This window comes from Equus caballus, chromosome 10, assembly GCF_041296265.1.
Source record: "Equus caballus isolate H_3958 breed thoroughbred chromosome 10, TB-T2T, whole genome shotgun sequence".
Taxonomy (NCBI): Eukaryota; Metazoa; Chordata; class Mammalia; order Perissodactyla; family Equidae; genus Equus; species Equus caballus.
The window spans coordinates 5,533,110-5,559,749 of NC_091693.1; the positions used below are offsets into that span (position 1 = coordinate 5,533,110).

At 46.6% G+C, this 26,640-nt stretch overlaps 2 protein-coding genes and 1 pseudogene across 12 annotated transcripts in view; 2 read left to right on the forward strand and 1 right to left on the reverse strand.

The window, feature by feature from the left end:
• UBA2 (ubiquitin like modifier activating enzyme 2) overlaps positions 1-11,916 on the forward strand; it is a 36,709-nt gene extending 24,793 nt beyond the window's left edge. For 2 of the 6 annotated variants that reach the window (XR_011421813.1, XR_011421812.1), the window contains exons 14-18: positions 1,615-1,711; positions 5,283-5,388; positions 6,969-7,105; positions 8,594-8,839; positions 10,111-11,916. Coding sequence is in view for 4 of the 6 variants with exons in the window: in XM_023649512.2 (XP_023505280.1) it covers positions 1,615-1,711; positions 5,283-5,388; positions 6,969-7,105; positions 8,594-8,775 (522 nt within the window). In the remaining 2 variants the exon portion in view is untranslated. Of the gene's footprint in view, positions 1-1,614; positions 1,712-5,282; positions 5,389-6,428; positions 7,106-8,593 lie in introns of those variants that run through there. The other 4 variants (XM_023649512.2, XM_001490648.7, XM_070222863.1 and 1 more) reach the window with 2 other exon arrangements.
• Positions 11,917-14,479: 2,563 nt separating this feature from the next.
• On the reverse strand, positions 14,480-14,922 carry LOC138915878 (large ribosomal subunit protein eL30 pseudogene; annotated as a pseudogene).
• WTIP (WT1 interacting protein) overlaps positions 14,480-26,640 on the forward strand; it is a 79,283-nt gene continuing 67,122 nt past the window's right edge. The window contains exons 1-4 of one of the 6 annotated variants that reach the window (XR_011422290.1): positions 14,480-17,678; positions 18,566-18,669; positions 18,916-19,024; positions 22,791-22,892. Coding sequence is in view for 2 of the 6 variants with exons in the window: in XM_023649516.2 (XP_023505284.1) it covers positions 17,018-17,678; positions 22,791-22,892 (763 nt within the window). In the remaining 4 variants the exon portion in view is untranslated. Of the gene's footprint in view, positions 17,679-18,565; positions 18,670-18,915; positions 19,213-22,790; positions 22,893-26,640 lie in introns of all 6 variants that reach the window. The other 5 variants (XR_011422291.1, XR_011422289.1, XR_011422288.1 and 2 more) reach the window with 5 other exon arrangements.

A 26,640-nucleotide genomic window follows, 5' to 3' on the forward strand; every position in this document is an offset into this window, starting at 1 on the left:
TTTCCTTTTTCCTAAAAAAAAAAAAAAACCCAAGTTCCTTTTTGCCTTTTACAGTGTTAACTGTGATAACAAACTAAAAGCCAGGTAATTGCTCTGAAACTGACTGCTGAAGTGTGTTGCTCTGGTATCCTGCGTCTCTTTACCATCTGGGTGCCTGCTGGCTTTGCTGTCTGTGGTTCCAGAATATGTGCCTCACATCCCAGAAGGGAATGGATATATTTGGCTAGAATATGCACCACAGGTGGGACAGCGGTGGCATAGTATCTTGGCAAGCAGACTCTGTTTCCCAGATAGTGCGTAAATTCTGTATTTTTTGGCAGACAGGAGGTATCCTTAAATGGTCCAGTGATGGTCCTGATTCTAGTCTGTTGAGTTAGTCCCTGAGGAGATGGCAGCATTTGTGCACCTGGATTCACCCATAGAGCTCTGCAGTGAGGGAAATGGAGGTTTAGGATGTAGTCTGGTCTTGTGGTCTGCTCCTTCAGTTCCTCCTAGGTTGGCTAGATTAGTTTCTCTGTTAGGGAAGATTTCAAAAATGTCCAGAAGAGGTGCCACCTGCCACTTTTGGAATCGCTTCAGATTGTTCCTCTGATTATGTCCGTCATGATGTTCCATATTTACATACCTCCTAACACAGGGGGAATAGACCTTTGTTGGCCCTGAAGGCTGTTTGAGAGTGTATGGCCTTTCTCCTAGAACTGGTTACACAGGACTGGTTGTGTTTTAGATGGGAAGCATCAGGACTTGGTATACTGGCCAACAGAGGGTTGTTGTCCCACGTTATTTTTTTAAAAAAAAATTTTTGTGAGGAAGATTGGCCCTGAGCTCACATCTGTTGCCAGTCTGCCTCTCTTTGCTTGAGGAAGATTGTCACTAAGCTAGTAAATGTGTGCCAGTCTTCCATCTTGTGTGATGCTGCCACAGCATGGCTTGACAGTGGTGCTAGGTCTGTGCCTGGGATCCAAACCCACAAACCCCAGGCCGCTGAAGCAGAGCCCGTGAACTTAACCAGTGCTCCACTGGGCCAGCCCCTCCACCGTCTTTCTTAGGAGATAATTATAGTTGGTATCTACTCATTCTTGAGCTAAAGGTAGTTCCACTACTTGTAGGATAATCGGACCTTTAGAGTATTATCTCGTGTTTTTAGGAGCAGGTAGGATCTAAGAGTATCGTCACTCATGATCTGTCTTGGAATTTAAAGAGAGATGGAACTCAGCAAGGGAAAGACTATCTGAGAATCAGATTAACAATAAATTTCCCATCTAATGAAACATCTGCCAGTACAAGCTTGGCAGAGGCTAAGATAAAATATGTCAGGTATCTACCTCAGTACCTAATCTCCAGGGAAGGACACAATCAAGGAGTTCTCAGCCCTGCATTTGAAGGAAGTTTTATCTGATCTCGGTCAGCGGTTGAACATGGGGAGGGAATGTGGACATAAAATCATTGGGTGAATTCCCACTATTTTCCTGCTTCCCCTGAGGTATCTTAAAGGATAACTTGGCCCCTTTGCAATGGAAGGGGAAAGTGTGAGCCTTTATGGCAGAAAAGTGTAGGTTTTTTTTATGGTCCTTAATTCCACATATTAATATTTTGAATCTCTTTTTCTCGTAGATAGTAAAAGAAAAATTTGCTATGGTAGCACCAGATGTCCAAATTGAAGATGGGAAAGGAACAATCCTAATATCTTCAGAAGAGGGAGAGACAGAAGGTATTATACGTTGCATTTATTCAATCCCCTCATTTCGGTGGAGACTGCATTTATTCATTCCCCACATTAGTTTATCCATTCACTGTATATGTTTCTCAGCATCACAGTTGATATTTGGTCATGTAGGTGCTTTCCCAAGGTGGCATTGCCTTGGTGGGATCACCATAGTTCCAGATTTAGGAACTCCATGTTGTCAACGTGTTTGGGGGACTATTTCTCAATAACCCAGCTCACAGTTACCATCTACAGGACTGCACTGCTTTCATCCACTTCCAAGGAATCGCCTTGCCTGTATCTTGGCTCCTGGAGCTAAATTAGTAACGAGAAGATTGCTCTGGCTGTTAGATCAGAGTAGGAAGGTTATCTAAGGCTTTTAGGTATTTTGTCCAAGAGTGGGGACGTCTTGATAGCCTGCTTCTATCATAAAACAGAAAGTACTGCTGAAAATCAGTGCCTAGTTTTGGCTTTCTAGGCTTTCCTTTTTAGAAACTCAGACAGGTCATCCCTCTTGTTACTGCATTTGTTGTACAAGGTGCAACACGTTTAATTCTGTTTCAGCTTTCTTAGTGAGAGTTGGTTGTGGTTATGCCTCCTTCAGATGACACTACGCTAGTCAGTCTGATTGGACTTAGAAGTTCCCACACCTCTTCTGTCACTTTGGCAGCTGATCTCTTGCGTTACCATTTTAGTTGCTTTCTCCATATCCCAAGTTTTGCCAGGGTACCAAAATCGGGGGCACTCTTTTCTCCTTATATCAACTTACTTATTCATCTGTGTGTTCAGTGGTCATTTATTCAGTGCACTTTTACCAGATCCTCATGGGGATTCAGATGTCAAACCTTTAAATTAAAACTCAGTGTCAGGATTCTTCTTGGCTGTAGTTCCTTGTCAAGAAATTGTTTGGGATATTAGGTCATGAGTAATTGTAGGCCATGTTTTGGCTGGGTGGTAGTCTATTTTAAGCATCTAGTTGAATATTTAAGCCCCATTCTAGCCAGCTGTCTTCACACACAAAAAAACCCGCAGAACTTTGCCTGTAACTTCATGCTTTTCCCTTAGTTCTAGCCAGCTCCTTTAAATAGGATCTTAAACATGGAAACTGGTCAAGAGTCGCAGAGGCTTAAATGTGGCTCTTCTCCACAAAATACATGTGCTACTGAGGGTGAGACAGCATTTATTTACATATGTTTGGAGTCCTGTATTATAGGCATAATCTTAGGTATTCATAATTCAAGGATGAATAACCCAGTGGTCCCAGCTTGAAGTACTTTACAGCCTGGAAGGAGAGGAGAGATGATCAACAAGTGGATTTAGTACAGTCTAAGAAATACTGTAGAAGGAATGTACAAGATATGAATCAAAGCTTTGTTAAGAAGGGGTCACAGGAGAGACAGGACTCCTGGGCCAGCTCTTGAAGCAGTAAGGACCGTCTGGCAGAGAAGAGAGTCTCTGCTTTTGGGCAGAATGAGCAGCAGCTACAAATGCATGAACATGTAAACAACATAAAAGGCTTTGGGAATGGTCAGTTACTTTGTTTCACTGGAAGGTGGCATAGTGTGGGTTGGCAGTGGTGATGCAGCTGGTGGGCTTTCTGTGGCATGCACGTGATGTGTGTGTCTTCCTCCTCCCCTCAAATTCTACTCCCAACCAGAGTTTAAGCAGGGAAGTAATGTATTTACCTTCTAATATAATCTGCAGAGGGTGAGTTAAGGATGTGAGAGTGGAGGCAGGGAGCCATTTAGAGAGAGGAAAACTGAGGGGAGTGAGGGGTTTTTACTAAGGCAGAAGCAGATGACAGCTTTGAGATTTGCAAGGTCAGAATTTAGGGTGCAGGTGAGAAAGAGTAGCATCCTTAGGCTGGTCCAGGACTGTTACCAGGACTCTGGCTTTACAGGTGATGCTAATTCACCAGGACAGAATACATAGTAACTGTTTCCCTTTTGAAAATGTTGGGTCTGAGGAGTTTGTAGTGAGTGGGAAACGTATGAAAGAGTTTGGGGATAGAAGTCTGGGTAGGAACTGTCATTCTCCAAAGACATTCCAAGTGTATTAAAAAAGTTAAAGTAAGAAATAAATCTGTAAAAGAATTGGAAATTGTCAGTAGTTCATGGGTTTCAAGGTCAAGGTAGGGAGATCCTTTCTAAGAATTTTCCTTATAAGCCATGAAAGGAATGACAAAAACTGAGAAAGAAAAATATGGTTAGATTATGTAGAAAATTAATAAATTTAAACATGATAACTAGACTTTACACGTACAAAATTGCATGTGCTGGGCACTATGGATAAAGATCCACAGGTTCGATACAGCCTGTGCCCCTCACAGAGCAAATATTTAATAAAGTGGACTGAGTGTTGTAAGGAGGGAGTGTGAGTTGGGAGCATGATGAGGAAGCAGTCTTGTACAGTCAGAAGAGAGAGGCATTGGAACATGCAGGAGAGAAAGGACAATCAAGGTATAAAGGCCCTAGAGCAGGTAGGAGGAGGTGTTGATGCCAAAAGTTTGCTTGGAGGGGTTGTTCTTCATTGGGGTATTTATAACCCATGTAGCGAAGGTTTATTGAGTGCTGGTGGGTGCTAAGCACTGTGCACTACACACAGGGGTATTCAGATGAAGCCGAAATGATATGAAGAAGATAGAACTAGGTTGGAGTAATTATTTCGGGAAAGTCCCACCTGGCTCTTCATTGAGAAATACTGAAAATTTCTGTTGAAAAATCCATTCAAATAAAGTGTTCTCATATTTCTGAACTGAAAAATTTGCTAAAAAGTAGTTTGTTGAAGTTGTGGATAATCTCTTTGCAAGTAGAATGTGTTTTGGACAACTCTAAAGGTGGTCTTTGACTTCTGCAGGATTCCAGGTTAATTTCGTTTGAATGGGAAAAGGTTCTCAGAACTTGTCACAGTTTGGTTCCCTTAAAGTAGTGTTGGTAGTGGGTATTGAGGGCTGAATTCCTAGGTGCCTGAGTTTTGTGGGTTAGTGTTCTCAGGCTGCCATACCAAAGTACACCACGGAGTGACTTAAAAAACAACAATTTATTTGCTCCTAGTTCTGGAGACTAGAGGTCTGTAGATCAAAGTGTCAGCAGGTTTGGTTTCTCCTGAGCTCTCTCTTGGCTTCTAAGGACCTCAGGTGGATTACTGTTAGGGCCGACCCCAACAGTCTCATTTTAACTTAATCATCTCTTTATAAAGGACTATCTCCAGGTACAGTTGCATTTTGAGGTACTGGGGTCAGGGCTTCAACATACCAATTTGGAGGGGACACAGTTCAAGTTTTAGTAGGGTTTTAGCCTTTTTTTTTTTTTTTTTTTTTTTGAGGAAGACTGGCCCTGAGCTAACATCCATGCCCATCTTCCTCCACTTTATATGCAGGATGCCTACCACAGCATGGCTTGCCAAGTGGTGCCACGTCTGCACCCAGGATCTGAACTGGCGAACCCCAGGCTGCCAAAGCAGAACGTGCAAACTTAACTGCTCCACCACCGGGCCGGCCCCAGGGCTTTAGCCTTTTTAAAACTAACGTGACTGCTTGTTATAACTGAAGTATCTAAATTCCTTTCTAATTTTCTAGCTAATAATCACAAGAAGTTGTCAGAGTTTGGAATTAGAAATGGCAGCCGGCTACAAGCAGACGACTTCCTTCAGGACTACACTTTATTGATCAACATCCTTCATAGGTAGGAACTATTAATATTTTAAGTATAAGAAATTATTTGTTTATACAAACTTAAGATAAAGTGGAGAAAAAATCTTTTATTACCCTTAAATCCTACTGTTCATTTGAAACTGCATAGTATATTTACTTGAGTTGGCCACTGAGTGCCCTAGGTTTGACCTACAGAAATATCTGAGAATTCAGAAATAAAAGGGATAGACAAAAAAATGTTTAAGGGTAACTGTCATCAGTGGTGGCTGATGAGAAAAAACTAGAGAGGGTAGAAATTCAGATGTTTGAATAATTAAAATGAAAGGTGAATTCATTTTGATAATTGAACTAGAATAAAAATTTCACTTATTTTTAAAGATCAATTAGAAGAAAAGAAATATTTCTCTCATAAAAGAAATACTTCATTTGTGATCTGTAACAATAACGAGAACATTAAAAATTATCCTATATAGATTACTGAGTCATCTATTTTTCTTCTTCGATTTTACATCCTGCCCATTTTATAAAAAGCTTTCAAAGTGCTTGTATTATAGAATATTTGCATATATATAACAAGTAAAAAACAGATGGTCCTCCACTTTGGTATGTTTATCTGTTGAACAAGGTGCATTTTTGTACATGCTCATTCATAACCCCTAAACTGCACCCTGACCTAGGACTTTGGGGTGCCATCTAACACGTAAAGGGTTGCTACTTGCATCCAGTTGTTTTGCTGATATTGCCATGTCTATGCAAACATATATAGCTTGTGTAGTTGTTTGGAGAGTATTACATTTTATAGACTTGGTTTATAAAAAGCACAAAATGACAGGAAAGACTGAATGTGGGTTATTCGTAATAAGCATAAGTTTCAGAGTCAGTTGAATCAAAGATAGAGTGCTAGGGAGTGATCTCTGGCCTCAATGAGACACCAGTTGGATGTCAGTGGTGTGCTTGTGTTCACTTGTGAAAGAGAAGACAACGAAAGGACATGTACAATAAAATGGAAATATAGCAGATGGTGTCTAAAAGAGGAGGCATAATTAGGGTTTTTCTTATCATATTTTTTAGCTCTCTGGGAACAGAACCCCCCCTTATAACATGTAAGTCTTTTGTTTGACTTTCATGCGTTAAACTTTCATACATGTTTTTGGGAATTCATTACAAAAGCAGGGTGCTACCTGTAAAGATGCGGGGGGAACCCAGAATCCATGCAACGCTATTCATAAAACATGAAATTACTCTGTTTAAGATCAGACTAGAATGTGTAGAATCTTTTCGCGTAATAGCTGAAGAAATAATGCCTACTAGTTAACATTGGGCCGTGGAGTTTTGGACTCAGTGTTCTGCTTTAGCAGTAAAAGTTACTTAACGTTTTTTTAAAAATGCTTTCCTAATTCGAGGGTGCAATGGTATTAGCCATTTGAATTAGAGTTTTCAGTTATCACAAAAGCCTGTTATGTACAGTTTCTTTTTTTAGCTCTTTGAAAATGAGAATATTTGATATGTACGTAGTGTACGCTTTGAAGAACAGTATGTCTCCTTTGCACCTTTGCTTTTGTAAATAGTCATAGTGTCAGTCCAGTTTTATAGTGAGTGGTTCTCTTGCAGTGAAGACCTAGGAAAGGATGTTGAATTTGAAGTTGTTGGTGATGCCCCAGAAAAAGTGGGGCCCAAACAAGCTGAAGATGCTGCCAAAAGCATAACGAATGGCAGTGATGATGGAGCTCAGCCTTCCACATCCACAGGTGAGTCATGGCCCCATTTAGCAGGTTGTTAATTACCCAGCAAGCAAGACTATATAGAAACAAACTGATTATTTTATGAACATTGACCATAATATAGGAATCCATAGAACTACTAGAGGTGTGTGTTGGTTTGGCATTGATTGTTTTAATGGAACTTTGAGTGTGTGAACCATGAAGACGTTTAAGACTGGGGGAAATTCTTGTGGAAAATAGAAACACTTCGTTGTTAGTTGTTAAGGGGTTTTTGCAGCTGGAAGTGTCAGTGACTTTACTAGTGCATAAAGACAGTTTATCTTTACTAGTAATAGTTTTGGATTCTGTATGCCTGTTTTATTTAGGGGCAACAAATCAGTGTATCTGACTAGTTTGAGTGAACAGATGCTTGGTAAATATAGAATTTTAGCATTTTGCAGTTTTCTCAGAACCAATATGACTTTGGTAAAGTGCATCAGTTTCCCTGGGTTTTTGGTGGTGGTGCTTTACTATGCTCAGATTTGGATGTTAACTGCCTGCTCATTTCCCACTCTCCACACACACACACTTTATTCTTTCGTCTGGAAACTAAAGTTAGTGATTTTTTACTTCTGTTTCCATTTCTTTCACCCTGTGTCTTTGGTCTTCTTTGGAATATGGTTGTTCTTGGTTCTGTTCTCTGGGAGTTTTAAAGATGGACTTTGAGACTGTTTAGAGTGTGGCCCACTTGTGGGCCGTGGGCTCATGACCTTTTTTCCCCTCTGAAAGTAGAAGGGTGCATCATCCTCCTTTGAGGAAGGGACTGTGGCAGTTTTTAAAGAATCATAATTTGAAATGTGCATTTATTGATCCCCTACTGTGGATAGGTTTTGGAGGCTACAGCATTGAGTAAGATGGGTACTCTGCCTTTGATTTGGTGGAGCAGGGGGCTGCAAAACCAACTGTTGTGTAAAGTTAAGAGCATGCACTTCAGAGCCGCACTGTGTGGGTTTGAATCCTGGCCTCATCTTCTGCTACCATGTGACCTTGAGCAAGTCAATCTCTCTCTACCTCAGTTTCCTTTTCTGGAAAATGGATAGTAATGTTATCTTCTTTATAGGGTTGTGATGATTAAATGAGTTGTTGTATGCAAAGTGCTCAGAACAGTTCCTGGCACATTGTAAGTGCTATCTATATGTTGTTGTTGTTGATGTTTATTATTATTATCACTACCAATATTACAATTGACCCTCTTTTTCTGTTGGAGAAATAGAAAGAAGGAACTCTAGTAATTCCTTTGCGTTAATAATGCTTGTTACAATTTTTTGTTTTGATTAGAAAAGAAATGGTGCTTGTTATAGAAAACATTAAAACAGGACAGAAATATTTAATATGTAAAGCGAAGATTCCCTAAGGGTAGCTATTCTTAAACTTGGTATATATCAGAAGAGTTAGCTTTTCACTTATACAAAATACTAGTGAGCCGCTAGTAACTCCCACACTTTTAACCATTTTTTCCTTTTTTTCTGAAATAAGCACAAGAGCAAGATGATGTGCTCATAGTTGATTCAGATGAAGAAGGTCCTTCAAATAATGCTGACATCAGTGAAGAAGAGAGAAGTCGCAAGAGGAAATTAGATGAGAAAGAGAATGTCAGTGCAAAGAGGTCACGCACAGAACAGACAGAAGAGCTTGATGACGTTATAGCGTTAGATTGAACAGAAGCACCGCTAGAAAGAACGTGAACCCTCTTACTGCGTTAGGTCATCTGGGCAGAACCAGGTTATTGTTATGTCCTTTGTTCCAAAGGGAAAAAATTGATACCAGTGACTTGAAGACGATTCTGCTCCCTTCTAAAGCATTTGTTTGACTAGAACCTTTAGGAACATTGCGGTATGCTGTATTGAAAGTAGGAATATAGTTTTAAAACCCTTTGAACAAAGTGTGTGCATATCCAGTCATGAGATGAAACACCACAATGCATGTTGCCTTTTTAATGTAAATACTCTTAGGTATCATTTAATAGTTTTAAAATATTGTGGTTTAGTAAAGTTGATACCTGGTTATAAATATTATGCCTTTATTTTTGGTTAGAAGAAGAGTTATTTTTAGCCTAGATCTAACCATTTTCATACTCTTAACTGACTGAAACAGATTCAAAGAAGTATCAAGTGCTATGCATTGAGATTTGTTTTTAAATGTTAACTGGCACTATGTATATTAATGTAAAACAATGTTAATTTACTCAAGTTTTCAGCTTGTACTGCCTGGTATGTCTGTGTAAGAAGCCGATTTTTGTGTATTGTTACAGTTTCAGGTTATTTATATTTGATGTTTTGTAAAACTCAGAACTATACTGTACTTATGGACCAAATAAATGGCATCTGCATCCTTGTTCTCCATGCCTGCACAGTGCACGTTTCTGCTGCCTTATTGGGTTTATACATTGTATTTACTGCAGGCATGCTAAATTCTTTCCTTTTAAAAAATTAACTCATCATGGATGTGAAAGTTAAAAGATCTCCGCTGTTTGCCATAGATGAGCTTTTAATGGTTGTGTTGCTTTTTAAATTTGGATTGTAAACCATTAGCTTTTTGTTGAGAACATTTAAGTCATCTTTGCCCAGCCCCAGTAACTTGCAGCCTTGGATTTGAGATTCCAGAGGAGAGTCTTTCCTCCATTCTGCAGTCTTCTCTGGGTTGTCCCCCAGTTCATCAGAGTCCATTCGTGAGTGTACCATTCAGGGCCCAGCTCCAGCCTACAGATCTGGCCAGACCAGCACTGAATGGATCAGCCCTCACATCTCTGCTCTGGGCCATCAGAGGGCCTGAGCCCTGAGGGTACTCTCCTCACACAGATGTGCCTTGAGTTTTCAGATAAGAGAAACCCATGAATCTGTTTCCCCCCTTTTATACCTCTGCCTTTGGTGTTTTTGGCCACAGTCAACTGAATTTGAAATTGATAATTCATTATATTGTTCCACTTTATGTAATTCTTATCCTGCCATCCAGCTTAACTCTTACTCCTTGTTTTGTATCATTTGTAAATTCAGCATGTAATCAAAGCCTTCAGAAAAATCGTGTTGAACAAGACTCACCTCTCAGGAGCATGCTGCTTGATGCCTCCAGGATGGACTGACTGCTAGCCTTCTGATAGAGCAGCTGCAAGCAAGCTGGATTCCCACTCAACCCTATCAGCCTGTGAGGTTCACTTTGCATTTTTAGGTGTTTCATTTTTCTCCAGGAAAAATAATTTCAAAATTACAGAACAATGTAACATAAAAGTGAAATATCCTGGCCTGGAATACCACCTCTCAGAAATAAGTTTTGGTTAACTGGTTGGTCACTGATGATTTTCAGTTTTGAAATTTTGAATTCTGAAAAGCTCTCCAGAAATCTGAATTTTGAAATTCTTCCCATTCCTTAAAACCTCACCCTGCCTTTTTAAAAAAATACAGTTGCCAACAGTGTGTTTCTGGCATTTTGTGTATGTTTCTTTGTTGTTTTCTTTCCCATTTGAATGTATGTGGCAGTAAGTGCCAGTTTGGTCTGTAGAGGTGTGTTTCTGTTTTGGCAGACCGGTGGTTTCATCTTTGCAACGATTCTGTTACTACCTTGTCTAGCAGTTTCTGTCCATTTTCTACCTGTTTCTAGAAAAATCAGAGTTTACCAGCAAGGCAGGTCTGGCCTCAGGGGTCCTGCTCAACTAAACTAAGCAGATCCACGCTGCCTCCATGTCCCTGGGGGCTGGAGACACTTCAGAGCTGGTCTTGTATTCGTGGTTTTCCCATGTGAGTTTTCTTCTCAGTTGGGGAGCTGGGAGCAGGGCTCATTAAGGGTGTTTCCCCAGTAGCTCCGGCCTGAAATACAGCCTGACAAACCATCTTCCAGCCTCAAGGGAGCAGTCTGGTGACTCAAGTTTACTAGAGAGCCCATTGTCCCAAAGATCTGTTCTCATACATGGTGTATACCATGAGAGGATTCTGTATTTTAATATAAAGCCTGAGCCCTTAACAAAATAACTGATTAGGCCAAGATCATCAGTGGATGCCAAAACCTTTAGTAAAAGGCTGCTGAGGAACAGAATCTTCACACAGTGCTCAAATGTTGTGGTGCAGGTAACTTGAGAAAGGAAAGAAAATCAGTCTTGACAATAGACTGATCGGTCACCACTGTAATCAAGTGATCAAACCTAGCATCGCTAATGGAAGAAGCGGATACATGCTTCCTGAGGAGATGATGAAATGAAGAATACAGCAGCGCTTCGGTTAAAAGAAAAGTTAACCCAAGTCTAATCCAGTATGTAGACTTAACCTCCAGCTGACAGGAAATAGAGGGGATAGAGGAACCAAGTAAAGCAAAACTAAGAGGAAACAGTCGGACAAGTAGAGGACATGGGGCCTTCTAGAGCTCAAGTGCAAAATAAATGACTAACAATGCTTGTGACAATTGGAAATTTTAAAATGGAATAAACTAAGCTATAATGGAATTATTTTCTTAGGTATGATAACATTCTTGTAGTGATATAGGCCTGTGTCCGTATTCTTGGAATATTAGGGATGAAGCTTCATAATAACCACAACTTTTAAATGGCTCGGTGAAATATACAATACAAGAAGAAAAAAGTAAAATCAACATTTATCAGATCTAGGTGGAGCCTATATAAGTTCACTGTACTATCCAACTTTTCTCTGAAAGCTTTCATAATAAAAGTGGAGATACATATATATGTGTATATATATATATATATGTACGGTCTGTATTTTCCTCTTGTGCCTATGTGACTTTTTCAAGTTTTGTACTGAGTATATCTTATGATTGAAACTAGAAAGGCAATAAAGATTATATTAAAAATATAAGTTGGAATGAGAAAGTGTCACAGTGATTCCTGGGTCCAACATCTTGAAGTCAGCTTTACTCATCCTTGTTGCCAGGCTGTGATGTAGGGAGAATTCTCTTTCATTTGAGCCTCCAAAGAAGAGAGCCATGTTTCCAGTAGATTAATGGTCTGCTTAGAAGCTGCCAGAAAGCATTTGGTTCATAATAGATGTTCCAGTTCCTGAAAATTGCCCATTGGCGGCACCAGTGTCTAAAGTGGACTTGCGCTATGGCCAAGGAATGTGGGCAAATTTAAACCCCCTACTAGCCTTTTGTAATATACAGAAAATAAAAACTATTAAAAGTAAATAAAACCCAAAGAAATCAAGGAGGAAAAAATGTTGGCAGGTGTTTCTAGTCATTGTGACTTGTAGAAGCGGTGGAGGCCTCCCATTTCTTTGCATCTTGAAGTAGTGTTCCTGAGGTCCGGAATCTCCATTTGATCATTTTGCAGGAGGTTATATTTGGAGAAGTATTTTTAGAGACATTTTCATACTGGGAATACTGCACACACACTTTTTTTTCCCTGCATCTAATTTAAAATAAATTCCAGCCCAAAGTTTGAGAAGGTTTTAAACTCTCACTAAAAAAATCAGCTGAGTTGAGCTATAGTGCTTTGATGCTGCTGTGCAGTTTGATTATGTTTTGAAGACAGTTACCTCCTGGTAAAATAACATTTTTGGAAGTTTTACTAAGTGTCTCTGACACAGCTTTAAAACTTAAATCTTAGAAGTGATGACTTACTACATAGGGAAAGACTCTGAACAAAAATTTTAGTAGAATGTACCATGCTCCAAGAAGGTCCTCAGGCTTTTTACTTTAGAAATCTTCCAACAATTCACTTAGATTTTCGGAAGATCAATCAGTCTCAGAAAAATGTGGGCATTGTGCACACGTGTCATTCCCTCATCCTAGAAACATGTAGTGCATCCCTACTTGGCACCATGTCGCGCTTCTTGGGAAATGTTGCCAACCTTGCCAGCCTGGGTAGAAACCTTTGAAAGCAGTAAGACACTCAGGGCTGGTGTGCACAGAAACCCAGCTTCTCATCCCACGGCAGCAGTAGGTGGTGAGATGGGGATCTGAGAGCCCACATTCTGTGTGTTACCAAGGTTCCTCCCAGTTGGTCCGAGCTGCACCTTCCAGCACCACCATAAGACATGCACACCCGCCTGGTGCTCAAAAATGCTCCCAAAAGCTGTAGGAATCTGGGCATCCCCAAATAGTTCTTCCCCATGGAGTTGCAGACTGGCTGGGGTCTCTGCAACGTACAGTGTTTGTGCATAAATTCCCATTCCTGAGTGAAGGATAAGGTTTCAGGGCAAGAAAGTGAAAGTCTTTCCAAGATAGCCACTTGCTCCCTGAAGAAGCAATGTAATTGTCAAATCCTAACCCTGATTGTTAGATTGGGGAACCGTCCGTCGTGTCTGTGGCTTCAGTTGTCAATGCTTTGAAACCTGTGCCACCAGAGAGGCCTAAGGGGATACTGGGACCAGGGGAAGTTGATGGTTGAAAGAGCTAGGCCTCAGAGAAGGGGATGGAAAAGTCACCTTGGGCACAACTCCCAGTGGATGGCCTCCCCATGTGTCAGACAGAACATGCGCCTTGAGTCTGGGTCTGGTGCTGTGTGTGTATTGGAGGACTGGCCCCCAGGTAGGAGCTGAGCTGGGAGGGGTACAAGTGGGCTTCAGGTGAAAGATTCCTGCTGCTCTCCCCAGGAAAAATTATTTTAAGGGTAAAGACCACTGCAGGCTGAGTGGAGAGAAAGTGTGGAACCCAGCAGCTCCTCCACGTGGAGTTTGACTGCATGCCATCCTCTTTTCCTCATAACCCAAGTTATCCAAACACATTTGATTGACATCTGACTGGGAAAACCCCTGAACTGTGTCCATAGTTAGGATCCAGACAACATAGACACTACAGATAGATTCAGGAGTCTGATGGAAGCTAGGTTACAAGGAGAGACAACCGGGGGATCTCTCAAAAACTCACCATGAACATGGACAGTCTGGATAGGATCAGCCTCTGGGACCTTACAAGGAAAAGATGGTGGTTCATGAAATTGACTATGGTGGTATTGGCGAATGCTATAAATCAGGGCTCCTGATTTGTACAAATCTCCCCCAGGGTGTTGGTTGGTAAACATTTACCAACACACCACTGGACTCAGAAAGAAAGAGGCCAGAAAGAGGGGCGAACACAGAGAACATCCCTATATCAGTGGAGGACGGAGAAGGCATCAGTGGAGGCTGGGCACTGAGTCCCTGGACGATGCTTCAAATCCCACGAGTGAGACCATGTCCCTTTCCTCTCCCCCACTGCGCTTCCAGACAGAAAGAGCCAGCAAATTGAGATCAAACATTCAACATGCCTCTAGTGAGGATGCCGAAGAAGATGGGGTCTGGGACACATTCAGGTTGTGCATAGATGAGATTACAATTCTGAATACTACTTTGTATTCACTTAACATTACAATGGTATGATTCCCCACATCATTAAATATTTTTAATATATTCATAAATAATTGCTTAATGTATTTCCCACTTCACAGAAGTACTTTATTCTAATATTGAGTATTGAACATCTTATTTATTTATTAAAACTAGTTTTGGTCAATTTTATTAAAGAAAAATTTTGCATGATTTACTTTTCACCAGTCTGTTCTGGCATGCTTCTAACAATATCAGAATCACCTGGATCAATGATAGCCAGTGTGCATTCTCTAGTAATTTCTACATGCTGTGCCCAATTCAATAAATTATTGACACTGTAGTGATGGACACTAGTTTTGGCCAACATGGCATAATACTCTATTTCAGATTTCCTCAAGGCTGGGCAGATGTCGAGGATGACCAGTTTTGCTTTGCCTTGTCTGATCATTTTCAGAGTCCACTTGTACCCCAGCAGTATTTTCCACTTTTCATAATGAATTGGAGCCTAGAGTTGATTGACTCAAGTGACTAATTCTTCTTCTTTGCTGCCACCATCTTCCTGTCTTAGGTGTGGGTCGGCCCCCAACCAAGAACCGCTGCCAAGATAGCTAGGGGATCGAGAAAGCAAACACTTTAGGTAGTTTCTGTTATGCGTTTTTGTTGTTGTTATTTATTTACTTACCATTAGAATAAGTAATGTGTTTTAGCTGACCGTAGCCTCCAATATATTTAAATCTTGAAAGCTCTAAGTGGGCAGGTGGGGATGGAACAGTTATTTAAGAACTACCGTTGAGAGCAGAGCTCCTTCTGAGCTCCTTTTCTGAAGGCTGGAGATCCTAGGACTGTATAGCTGCATAAATAATGTGGTAAACAGTTCTGTGCATGCGCTGTTGTCTGCATTTTGGATCACTTCTCTAGCGTAGAATAGATTCTTGGAGCATCACTGCTTATGAGTGTTTTTGTTCGTGAGGATGTTAATACCACCCAATTGCCCTTCCTAATGGGAAGTACCAACTTACACTCATACCAGTAAAATGTATGCAAGTTTCACCACAGTCTTGCCAATATTTCCTTTTTTAAATGGTAGATAATGTGATCAGTGAAATGTGATATCTCATTGTTGACTTAAATTGTTTTTCCTTTCTCAGAGTGGAAGATCATTTCATGAGATGGCTTCTCTGGATATTTGCTTCCCAAAACGCTTGCCCTCACCTGTGCTTGTCCTACCCCCGACCCTGAACCTGAGGGAGAGGGTGCTGGAATTCTGAAAGCTCTGAGGTGTGCTGGGGAGGAGTTGCTGGGCCAGACATTGCTCCATTGCCAGCTGAGGAGAATGAGCCACAGCCAGCTCCTCAGTTACGTTGAGGCCCGAGGCCCTGGTCTGTTTGCGGGCAGACCACTCCCCATCCAGGCTCCCTGCTCCCTGCGATGCTGTGGGGCCCTCCTCTGAGCAGGGATGCCTGGAAAAGAGAACCCTTCCATTCGAGGTGGTCTTCCTGGATCCACCGGGTCCTGACAGATAATGGCTTGCTCGCCTTCCCTATAAGCTGTCTGAAATATGTGACAAGGGCTTTGTCGCTAGTGTTTTTGGGGACAAAGCCCTAGTCACCTCTTGTGCCCCCGGCCCCCACGTGGCCCCCAAGGCGCCCCGTCCCAGGATCTGTGGCGGCGCAGTGCTTTCAGGAGCATCTCCCTCGCGCCTCACCCAAGACCCTGAGGGCAGATGCTGGCAAAAGGAGTCCTCGCATCTCTTGGTGACCGCCCGTGGCTCAGCCGCCCACTGGCTCAGCCTGAGGCCTGCCTCGGGGTCCTGCGTGCGCCGACCAGGCGCGAGGGCCAGTCCTCAACCAACCCCCGCTCCCAGCACCGGGCGCCTTCCCCACCCGGCAGGCGGGGGCTCTGGAAGCCAGCGCGCAGCCACATGGCCCCGGGCCGGGCTGGGGGTCGCGGGGTCACGCGAGGTCCTGGGGGCGCCTCGGCACGAGACGCACCGTGTCCTCCAGGGTCCCGGAGCGGGCGCAGCGCTTCTGCCCAAGGCTGACCGTGCCCAGCCGAGCGCCTGAAGCGGTGGCGGCGCCGGGACAGGAGATGAGGGAGGATGTGGGAAACGTCTGTCAGCTGCTCCCGTTTCTCCGGCCGGGCCTGGGGGAGAATCCGGGATCTCTCCAGAGGCCAGACGGCCGGGAGCCCCGCCGGCCCGGGCTCTCCCCGCGGCGCCACCGCGCGCCGCTTTCCCACCGAGGACCGGCCGGGCCTCCGCGCCCCTCTGCGCTCCCGGCGACGCGCGGCCACCGCGGCTCCGCCGCCGCCACTCCCCCCGCATTCCAGAGGCCGCAGCGCCGTCTCCTTCCTCGCATTCCTCCCCCCACAAAGGAGTCCCTCCGCCCCCGGCGCGGCCGCGGGAGGAGGGGGCGCGGCCGGCGCCGCCGAGCGCACATTCCTCCGCCGCGCGCGCCGCCCCGCCGAGCGCCGCGGCCCCCGGACGGCGCGCGGCGGCGGAGCGACCCCGGCCCGGCGCCGGCCCCGCCCCGCCCCGCGCCCAGGGGTCCCGGGGCGGGCTCCGGGCTCGGGCGGACGATGCGGCGGCGCGGCCGGAGCGGCGGCGGGAAGCGGGGGCGGAGGTGACGCGCTCGGGCCGGCGGGCCGGGCCATGCAGCGCTCCCGGGCGGCCGCGGACGAGGCGGCCCTGCTCCTGGCCGGGCTGGCCCTGCGGGAGCTGGAGCCGGGCGGCGACTCCCCGGGCCGGGGTCGGCGGGGGCCGCGGCCCGCGCCGGGGGACGAGGCGGCGCAGGCGCAGGCCCGCCGAGGGAAGGGCGGCGGCGGCGGCGAGGCCGGGGCGGACGGCCCGAGCCGCGCCGAGCGAGGCCTGCGGCGCGCGGCGGCCCCCGAGCTCAGCGCGCAGCCTGCGGGCAGCCCGCGGGCCAGCCTGGCGGGCTCGGACGGCGGCGGCGGCAGCGCCCGCTCCAGCGGCATCAGCCTGGGCTACGACCAACGCCACGGCAGCCCGCGCCCCGGCCGCTCGGACCCGCGCCCCGGCCCCGGGCCGCCGTCGGTGGGCAGCGCCCGCTCCAGCGTGTCCAGTCTGGGCTCCCGCGGCTCGGCCGGCGCCTACGCCGACCTGCTCCCGCCCGGCGCCTGCCCCGCGCCGGCGCGCTCCCCGGAGCCCGCGGGGCCGGCCCCCTTCCCGCTGCCTCCGCTGCAGCTGCCCGCGGCCCGGGAGGGCGGCCCGAGCGCGGCGGAGCGGCGGCTGGAGGCGCTGACCCGAGAGCTGGAGCGGGCGCTGGAGGCGCGCACGGCGCGGGACTACTTCGGTGAGTCTGGCCCCGTCCGGGATCGCGGGCGGCCCCGGGGTCGGAGGCCGGCTGGGCCGAGGCGAGCTCGGGATGGGCCGGGGCTCGGCGTGGGCCGAGGGGCTGGGATGGGACAGGCGTGTCTCCAGGGGCGCTGGGGAGCCGGCGACGTTAGTTGCGCGGCGGGCGTGTGAGTGCGAACCGCCGGGTCTGGGGTTTATTTGGAATAGCGGCTCCGCCTCTGGGTCTCCCGGCCGGAGAAGGTGTTCTGGCAGAGTGAGGTGATGTGCTCCTGTTCCTAACTTCATGACAGAATAAGCCGATCTCGGGTAGTTTCTTCTTGATACCTGCCACTCTGCTCGTCCTAGTCCATGCTTTGTGGTTAGCTGATCAGCCAAGCTGTGTAGGGACCCCTGCCGTCCTGGGGTATCTCCCCCCAGCAGTATGGGGTGTGGACAGGAGCAGGGAGGTGGAGCGGTCCAGCTACCCCCAGATACCCCGCCTGACCTGAGGCTTTGGCGATGGTAGCGGCTGGAGGTAGAGTGTGTGGGGGAGAGGACGCCCACCCAGAGGGGGAGGGGACCAAGCCGCTCACACGGGGCTGTCCTCGCTCTGGGTTGTGCAGTGTGTATGGGATGTTTCCACAGGGAATCTTGCTTCACAGCGTTTGCAAAGCCCAGCAGTCTCTGACAGCCTCCATTTCGCGGTCTGACCCTGGTTCCCTGATCCCTGGTCCTTTGGACCATTCCTAGGACTCTCAGGCTTGAGGTTCTGAGGAGAGGCCTGGGGAGGGGGCTTGCTTCCCTCCGGTACTGAGAAGCAGGACGGCTGAGCGCCTGGCTTCCGTGGTTATGGTGCTTGCGACTGAGGCTGTCCTGGAGTATGTATCTTTCATACATTCATTCCAGCTAGCAGCTCAGGACCGCCCTGAACTGGATCTTGAGAGAGGAGGAGGCTGTGACAGGCCAGATGAGGGCATTCCAGGCAGAGGGAAGAATGTGGGCGAAAGGAGGCAAGTAAAGATGTGGATTGTTCCAGTATGCTCCCCGGGCTTGCAGCCCAAGAGGGGTCAGGTGGTCAAGGGAGTTTTTGGGCCATGGGGTCAGCCTGCTTTTGGGAGGGGGCTCACCGAAGGGTTTCATGCTCATCCGGGGGCGGCCGGGTGAGAATGTGTGGTCTGGTAGTTCTTGTGGCCGCTGTCACATGGCCTGGGAGCAGGGAGATGAGTTAGGAAGCTCTTGCCTCTCTTGCCACGCAGGTACCAGGAGCAGAAGCTGGGACTCTCTTCTGAAAACAATGACTTCCAGTACTTTCTCCATGGGAGACTGCCCATTTTCCTGTCCCACACACTGCAGGCCTGGGTGGAGGTGTGTTCTGTGGGCCTCCGTGGCTACTCAGAATCTTGGTGTGAAGTCGAGGTGGCTAGACCCAGGCAGGCAGTGGGAGAAGCGGAGAGCTGATGGTACAAGACCATAGGGGCTAATGGGTTGGCCTTCCCAGAGGGAGCCGCCACTCAGCTCAGCTCCAGCCCATTGAAGCCACCTGGGAGTGGGAGGTGAGCCATGATAGATCTTCGGTTTTTCAAGAGAAGCCAGATCTAAGTTACATTTTCCTGATTTTTAAAAATATGGGCAAATATTTGTTTGAACTTCTGATATTTGACCTTTTGGAGCTATAAAAGTGGCAATTTCCTACAATTCAACCCGAATAGTACAGAATTTTACAAAAGGAAGTCTGCACGAGCTCAGTGATCTCTGGCAAACCTCATCTTTCAGATGTGTTCCTTCCACTCTGTGCTATCCCTTCTTCTCCTTGGCCCTGACGCCAGCTGACCTCCTGGTCCCTCTCTGCCATTCACTGACACCTTTGGAACTTTCCCCTCTCTCCTCCCGAGTTCCACTGCCATTAGCCAGCAAACAGCCCCAGGCTTCTGGAACCTCTTTAACTTTGGTGACCTCTCTGCCTTCTCTTCAGCCACCCACTCCCAGGGCCACACCCTGTTTTTGCTTCACTTCAGCAGCCTTCGGTTCTGACTGCAGCCCGCCTCTCAGCGTCTCTGATTCCTCTGGTGGCCGTCTGCCCTGTGGAGCCCTGACTCCGAGTCCGGGCTGCGGCTCCTTTGCTGCTGCTGTTCCAGGCAGCAGATGGATGGTCGGCACCTTCTGTGGTTTTCTGGTGCCACCCATCTCTCTAAGCCTTGGTCAGTTTCCTCTTTTATTCCCTCAACAAACTGCTTCTCTCCTCCGGCCCCTGCCCTTGCTTTCTACTTTGCTGAAAAAATTGGGGTCAGCAGTTGCAGTCTGTTCCTCTGGCTTCGTGTTCCTTACCCGCAGGCTCTCAGCTACGCATCCAGATCTGAGGATAAGGGTCCTTCCGTCTGCAACTCCACCTCCTCCATCTTCTGCTTTCCTCTTTCCAATGGCTCTTTTCCTTTGCTTGTAATATGTACAAGGGTCTTTCATTAAAAAAAAAAAACCCAAACAAACACAAACCTACATGGCCACAAGGTCTCGTCAGCCCTTTCATCTCATCTTCTCATCCCCGTGTCTAGTTGGCATTGTCTTTGCGTATCTGCGTCTGCTGTCCCCTCAGCCATCTGCTGTCTCCTCTCACTGAACTGGCCCAGCTCTTGCACAGGACCGACGACTCCCCAGCCCCAGCAGGTGTCTGCCAGGCCTCGTTGGTCTGGATCTCACTGCTCCGTCCCACAGCTGGAGTCAACTCTCCTTGAAACGGTCTACTCCCTGAATTTTGGACATTACCTCATGCTCCTGGTTCTCCTCCTTCCATGTATTTTTATTAAAGTGATGCAAACACATATTTAGAAAAAAAGCCAACAGAACCAAAAAACTAAGAATACAAGGTCACAGCCTCCCCTCTTGCCCATCTTCCTGTCTTGCTTTCCACAGGCAACTGACTTCGTTTGCTATTCTGGTAACTTAGGGAGGTGACAAGGTCAGGTATTCGAAGTTGATGGACAAGAGCAGAGGTGTGAGTCATTTTCACTTTAGAAAGATAAGTGTGCCTGCATTTGGGGGGCGACTTCTGGGGGGCCAGGCTGGAATGCGTGAGAGACTGTGGAAGCAGCCCTTGCGATGAGAATTGAAGATGTTCTGAATCAGGCTAGTGGGAGTGAGGGGAGGGGGTGGAGTCAAGATTAGGGAGTAGAGGAGCTGAGAGTTGGAGCTGGAGGTGAAGGAGGGAGAGGGTAGGCTGTGGTGCTCCCTCAAACCTGGCTATGCAGAAGTGCCATTCCTGGAGTGGGAACCCAGGGGCAAGAGCAGTTTTGTGGGGAGCCTGGAGCTTTTCTCTGGACCTGGAGCGGTCTGAGGCCATGCGGGACGTGAGTCAGTGACTCAGGAGAGTGGTCCAGGTTGGGGCAGAGCGCCGGGAGCCTTCCGTGGGGTGACCGGTTAGGAGCATGTTGGGACTGCCCAGGGAAACCTGCAGACATGGTGTTTGGCTTCTGTGTCTTCAAAGCATTTAAGTTAGTAATTAATTTTAGCTTGGGAAGATTTCACCTATAAATCTAGATGTCTAGCTTTTCTTGACAAATTGGTCTTTAGCAATGCTGGGCCCGCATCCCCACCCAGTAGCCGTCAGCAGAGCCGAGGCGTGGCTGCAGCTTCTGGCGGCCATGGCTCTCTTCTCTGTTTACCTGGGTCCCCACCAGCCAGCTTTGCACACCTGCTTGGTTTTCAGGGCGTCTGAACTGGCCCTCCCTTCCCTGGGGAGACCGTGGTGTGGGAAGCCCAGGACAGAGCAGGGGAGTACCCACCGGGGCTGGGGAGGGAGAGGAACCAGAAAGCCAGGTGTGGGTCGTATCCCGGAAACCCAGGAGGAGGAGAGTTCCCCCTCCAGCAGCATCAGAACGGGAAGTCCGTGGATCTGCATAGTCAAGAGATGACTGAGTGTGGACGAAGTGGTTGTTCTTGACTGAAGGAAGGGGGGAAATGGGGTGGCTGATGGGGGAGGGAGAGATTTTTTAAGACGGGAGAAGCTCAACCATGGTTAAATGTTAAGGAGAGAGATCTGGTAGGAAGCAAGAGGGAGAGGGTGAGGGTATCATGTCCTGGAGCAGCCTGGACACTTAGGGTCTCGATGGCAGGTGGAGCCCATCTTCATGCCCTATGTGGGGTGCCTGGGAGACCACTGGTAACTCTGTGAGGGGGACTTCTGATGTCTGGCTGCCCGTCTCTGGTTTGGGTCTCCAGGAGGGCTGGCTAGAGAGCCTCCAGGGCTTTGCCCTGGCATTGCTGGTCACCCCCTCCAGCCTTCTGAGCACCTCTCCCCCCTACCCCCTGCCCGATGCTGCCAGGGGTGGCCCCTGATTCCATCCAGTTAACCTAGATGTCTGCATGGAAACTTCCCTGCCTTATTTCCTTTCGGCTTTTGCTCAAATATCGGCTTGTCTGACCCAGCCTCTGACCACCCTGTTTAAGAGTCACACACTCAGACATATTCTTCATCAGCCTTATTTTCCTCCATAGCACTTGTTTCCCCCGGAGATGTTATCTGTCTGTTTGTCTGTCTCTCTCCACTGGAATACAGGCTGGAGCACAGCCTCCTTGAGGGAGGGCTTGACTCGTGCATCGTAGGACCTCCAGCCCCTAAGTTGTGCAGGGCACGTGGCAGGCCATCATGTCCATGCTCTGACTGAATGAGAGGGTAGATTAATCTCATGCTACAGATGAGGAAAGTGGCTGGGGAGGGTCGGCGACTCTGTCCTGGCGGTGCCTGTGTGGGCTTCATTCTTTTTGGTTCATAGACAGCAGAAAGGATTTTCCCTCAGTCCAAGAGCAGGTCCCAGGTGAAGGGGCTCAGAGTGACTTTCTAGGTATGAACATGTCACCATGATTTTGATGGCGAGGACAGCATCAGTTATCTCTGACTCTGTGCCAGGCACTCTGCTAAACTCAATCTTCCCAACAACAGCAACAAACCCTGTTTGTCAACAACAAGCGCTTCTTGGCCCCATGTTGGCCATTTGTAACCGAGTGACGGAGGCCCAGGGAAGTTCGCCTGCCCAGGGTCAGGCGCGTGGGCAGCATTGGGACTGGGAGTGGGGTGCATGTCCATCCGGCTCCACGGTCACTGTGCTGACCGCTGCTCTCTCTGCCTCTCCTCCCCTAGGCATCTGCATCAAGTGTGGGCTTGGCATCTACGGAGCAAGGCAGGCGTGCCAGGCGATGGGGAGCCTGTATCACACCGATTGCTTCACCTGCGACTCCTGTGGTAGGTCACCTCTTCCCTGTCCCCTTGCACCCTGGACCCCCTTGCACCTAAGTCCCAGGCAGATGGACCACCCGGCTCTGGCACAGGCTGGAGTGTGGAGGAGGCTGAGTTGTGGCCGCTTTCCCTCTGGGCCTGGCCTGTTTGAGGGACCCGGGCCGCTGGGGACGTCTGCTGGGCCCAGGGGAGGCAGGTGTGGGGCCAGGGAGGAGCCTTTGCTGGCCGCAGGGCCGGGCTGCCCTCTGGCCCTCGGCTTCGGAGCCTCCGTCCTGTGCGGGGTGTTGGCGTCTCCCGGCTGCTTGACGGGGCGCGAGGAGCAAGTGCCTCTATCTGCCTGGACATGGGGCCGATATTTCTTCCTCCTGTAATTTTATTTTTTGTCTCAGTTTTACACACAGTTTAAAGTATAACTGTTATTATATAACCTAGAGAAAGTTATAAAAAGAAAAAAGCAACTGTAATCTGACCGACCTAATAAATCTGCACTCTTGATTTTCCTACTGTTCCCTGACTTTGCCCCAAGCAGCCATCTTTTATTTATCTACCCTAAACATTTTAATATTTTATTCTATAAAAGTAGAATATATGCACAGTGTTAAGTCAAACAGTTGTGAAAAGCTATTTTTGCAACAGCAAAAACCACTTATCTTTCCACTCCTGGTCCTGTTTGCTGGCGGCAGCCGCCTCGGACTTTTCGGCAGTTTCTTCTAGGGGACATCTCCCTCTCACCAACCCGTCCACTACTATTTCTTGATATATCAATTTTAGGCAAGATTTACCTAGTTCTGCTGTGATCAGTGAGGAAGAGCTTCTCTCCTTCCGTCTTGTTCATGTGGTCAGATCGTAAGTTGTGGTTAAGTCAATAAACCAGATTTATGTTGCTGTGACTATATAAATATTATTCACTGCAGAGCCAAGAATTATGCTGTGATTACATCACCCTTTTTCTACAGTCTTTTACGTTTCCTGGAGTTTTTTCTTTTTTAACCTTTTTCCTCCTTGTATTGTCTAGCTTTATCATATCTTCAGGGTTTTTTCCCTCCCAAATGCTCCATTATATCAGGCATTCTCTGAGTTCCCACTGGGAGCCCCTGGCCTCTTGTCAGTCTGAGCCAGTTGCCCTCTAGACCTCTGTGGAGTGCTCATTCTGTGCCTTCCCATGTGGACTCCCTGGATTTCCTGGAAGCTTTTAGCTGCAGAAAACAGAGAAGTTGCTGAAAAAGCTTAAACTTTAAGAATATTTCTTGGCTCACTGAAGTGGGATTCCAGGAACAGGGCTGGCTTCAGGCTGGGATTGATCTGGTCACTGAAGCCCTATGATTAGCTTGGCTGAGTTTCCCTTGGGTTTGGCTTATCCTTGTGGCAACTTCTCTCATGGTGGTGAAACGTCTAAGGCAGCTTGAGACTTCCGCTGGCCTACCCCTGGTCTGGAGGAAGAAGGGGCATCTCTTCTGGGCACATTTTTGAGGTAGGGAAACTTCTTCTCCAGAAAACACCTAGCAAATATCTCCTTGTATGTCAATGATCAGATCATCTCACACGTCCATTCCTGAGCCGGTCCCACTGGCTAGGGAGGGTGCGCTGACTTGATTGACTGACTTGCCTGAGTCTCTGAACCAATATTGTAAAAAGGGAAGAGGAATCATCTTTATGCTAATCAAGCACAGCCATGGACAGTGGGCGTGGATTCCGGTTTCCCTTGGACACACTGGCTGAGGGGCGGTTGGATACTGAATGCAACTTGGAGAAAAAGGGCGGAATCAAAGCTGTGAAGCAACGAAAAATGTCTCCCAACATTTTGCTATAGTTATCTAAAAAAGGGCACGTGGAAAGTAAATTTTCTGAATTCTGATCTGTCTAAACTGCCTTTATTCTACCCTCACACTTAATTTATAGTTTGGCTGGGAATAGATTTCCAAATTGGAAAAAAGTTTCACCCAGCATTTTGAAGTCATAGTTTTATCTTCCAGCAGCCACGGTTGCTGCTAAATTCTGATGGCGTTCTGATTCTCCTTTGTGTGTGTGTGTGAGATTTGTTTTTCCTTCCGGGAGCTCTCAAGAAGAGGGCTGTCGTGTTGCACAAATCCTGGCTCTTATGGCCTCTGGGAGTGTCTGTGTACTGCACAGTTCCAGGGAGCACCGTTTACGTAAATACAACGGGAACGGTGCCCCTGAAGCTGTGCAGTGCAGGAGTCAGGCTTAGGAGATTTTGTTTATGTTTAGTGTAGGCTTTTGGTCATCCCTTCTGCTGGACACGTGCAGAGCCCTGTTAGACTGGAGACTTGTCCCTCAGTTCTGGGAATTTTTCTTGTACTATTTATTTTATTCATTCCCTTTCCCTCTGGAACTGAAATCAGCAGTATATAATCAAGGTAAGGTATTAGGACTGAGTTGAGTTTATCTGAAGAATACTAGAGGGGATTCACATTGGAAAATTCATGAATGTAATTCACCTCATTAGCAAAAGAGAAAAACTGTACAATCATTTCAATAGATGTGGAAAAAGCAGTCAATAAAATTCAGCATTCATTCATGATGGAAATTCTTAGCAAGCTAGGACTGAAAGTGGACTTCCTAAGCCAGGTAAAAGTTGGTTCCTAAATATCCATGCAAACATTGTACTCAGTGATGAAGTAGGAGAAAAATGGACCTTTAAATGAGAAGACAATGATGCCTGCAGTCATGTCTTCTGTTCAGCATTGTACTGGAGGTCTTAGTCATTTCAGTAAGACAAGAAAAATAAATGTACCATATTCATGGATGGGTATATTCAATAGTGTAGAGATGTCAGTTTTTTTCCAAATTGATGTATAATGCATTGCAATTCCAATTAAGCAGGTTTTCATGAATTTGACAAACTCATTCTAAAATTTAAATAGAAGAGCAAAAGGCTAAGAATAGTCAAGATGATCTTGAAGAAGAGCAAGTTCCACTACCAGGTATCAACATGTATTGTATAGTTACATTAGTTTCATGTGGTATTGGTGCAAGGACGGACAGATGAACCAGTGACACAGAATGGAGAGACCAGAAGCAGACCCATGTTTGTGTGAAAGCTTGATAGGTGATAGAAATGGCATAGCAGATGGTTCTGGGAAAATCAGTTATCCATATAATAAAATGAAAGCACATCCAAGTGGATCAAAGACTTAAACATGTAAAGAAAACATGAGAATCTTAGGAGTGAATATAGAAGCATATTTTTAGCAATTTTCTGCTCAGAAAGATTTTCTTTCCACATAAAAAGTGCCAAACATAAAAGAAAGGATTGACAAATTTCGCTACATTAGAATTAAAAGACACCACAAAGCACATGGTAAATCAAGCCATATACTACCAGACACTTAACTTCCAAGCATTATTTTCCAGAATATTTAAAATACTTTCACATATCAATTAGAAAAAAAAGTACAGGTAATTTGAAATGTTCTTTTATAGTTTGACTCCGATGTGTGTATGTGTGGATTTTCTTTTATTTGTCCTGCTTGGTGTTCATTTTGACTCTTGAATCTGAAGATTCAGGTCTTTTATCAATTTAGGAAAAATCTCAGCTGTGTTATTTTCAAAAAGTGTTTCTCTCCTGTTCTCTTGATCATTTGCTTCTAGAATTCGCGTTACAGATATTAGACTTTCTCATTCTACTCTCTGTCGCTTAACCGCTCCTTCATGTTATCCATTTGTCTCCCTTCGCTACATCCTGTTTAGTTTCTTCAGCTCTGTCTTCCAGAAGCTGAAAATAGGATCACTGATT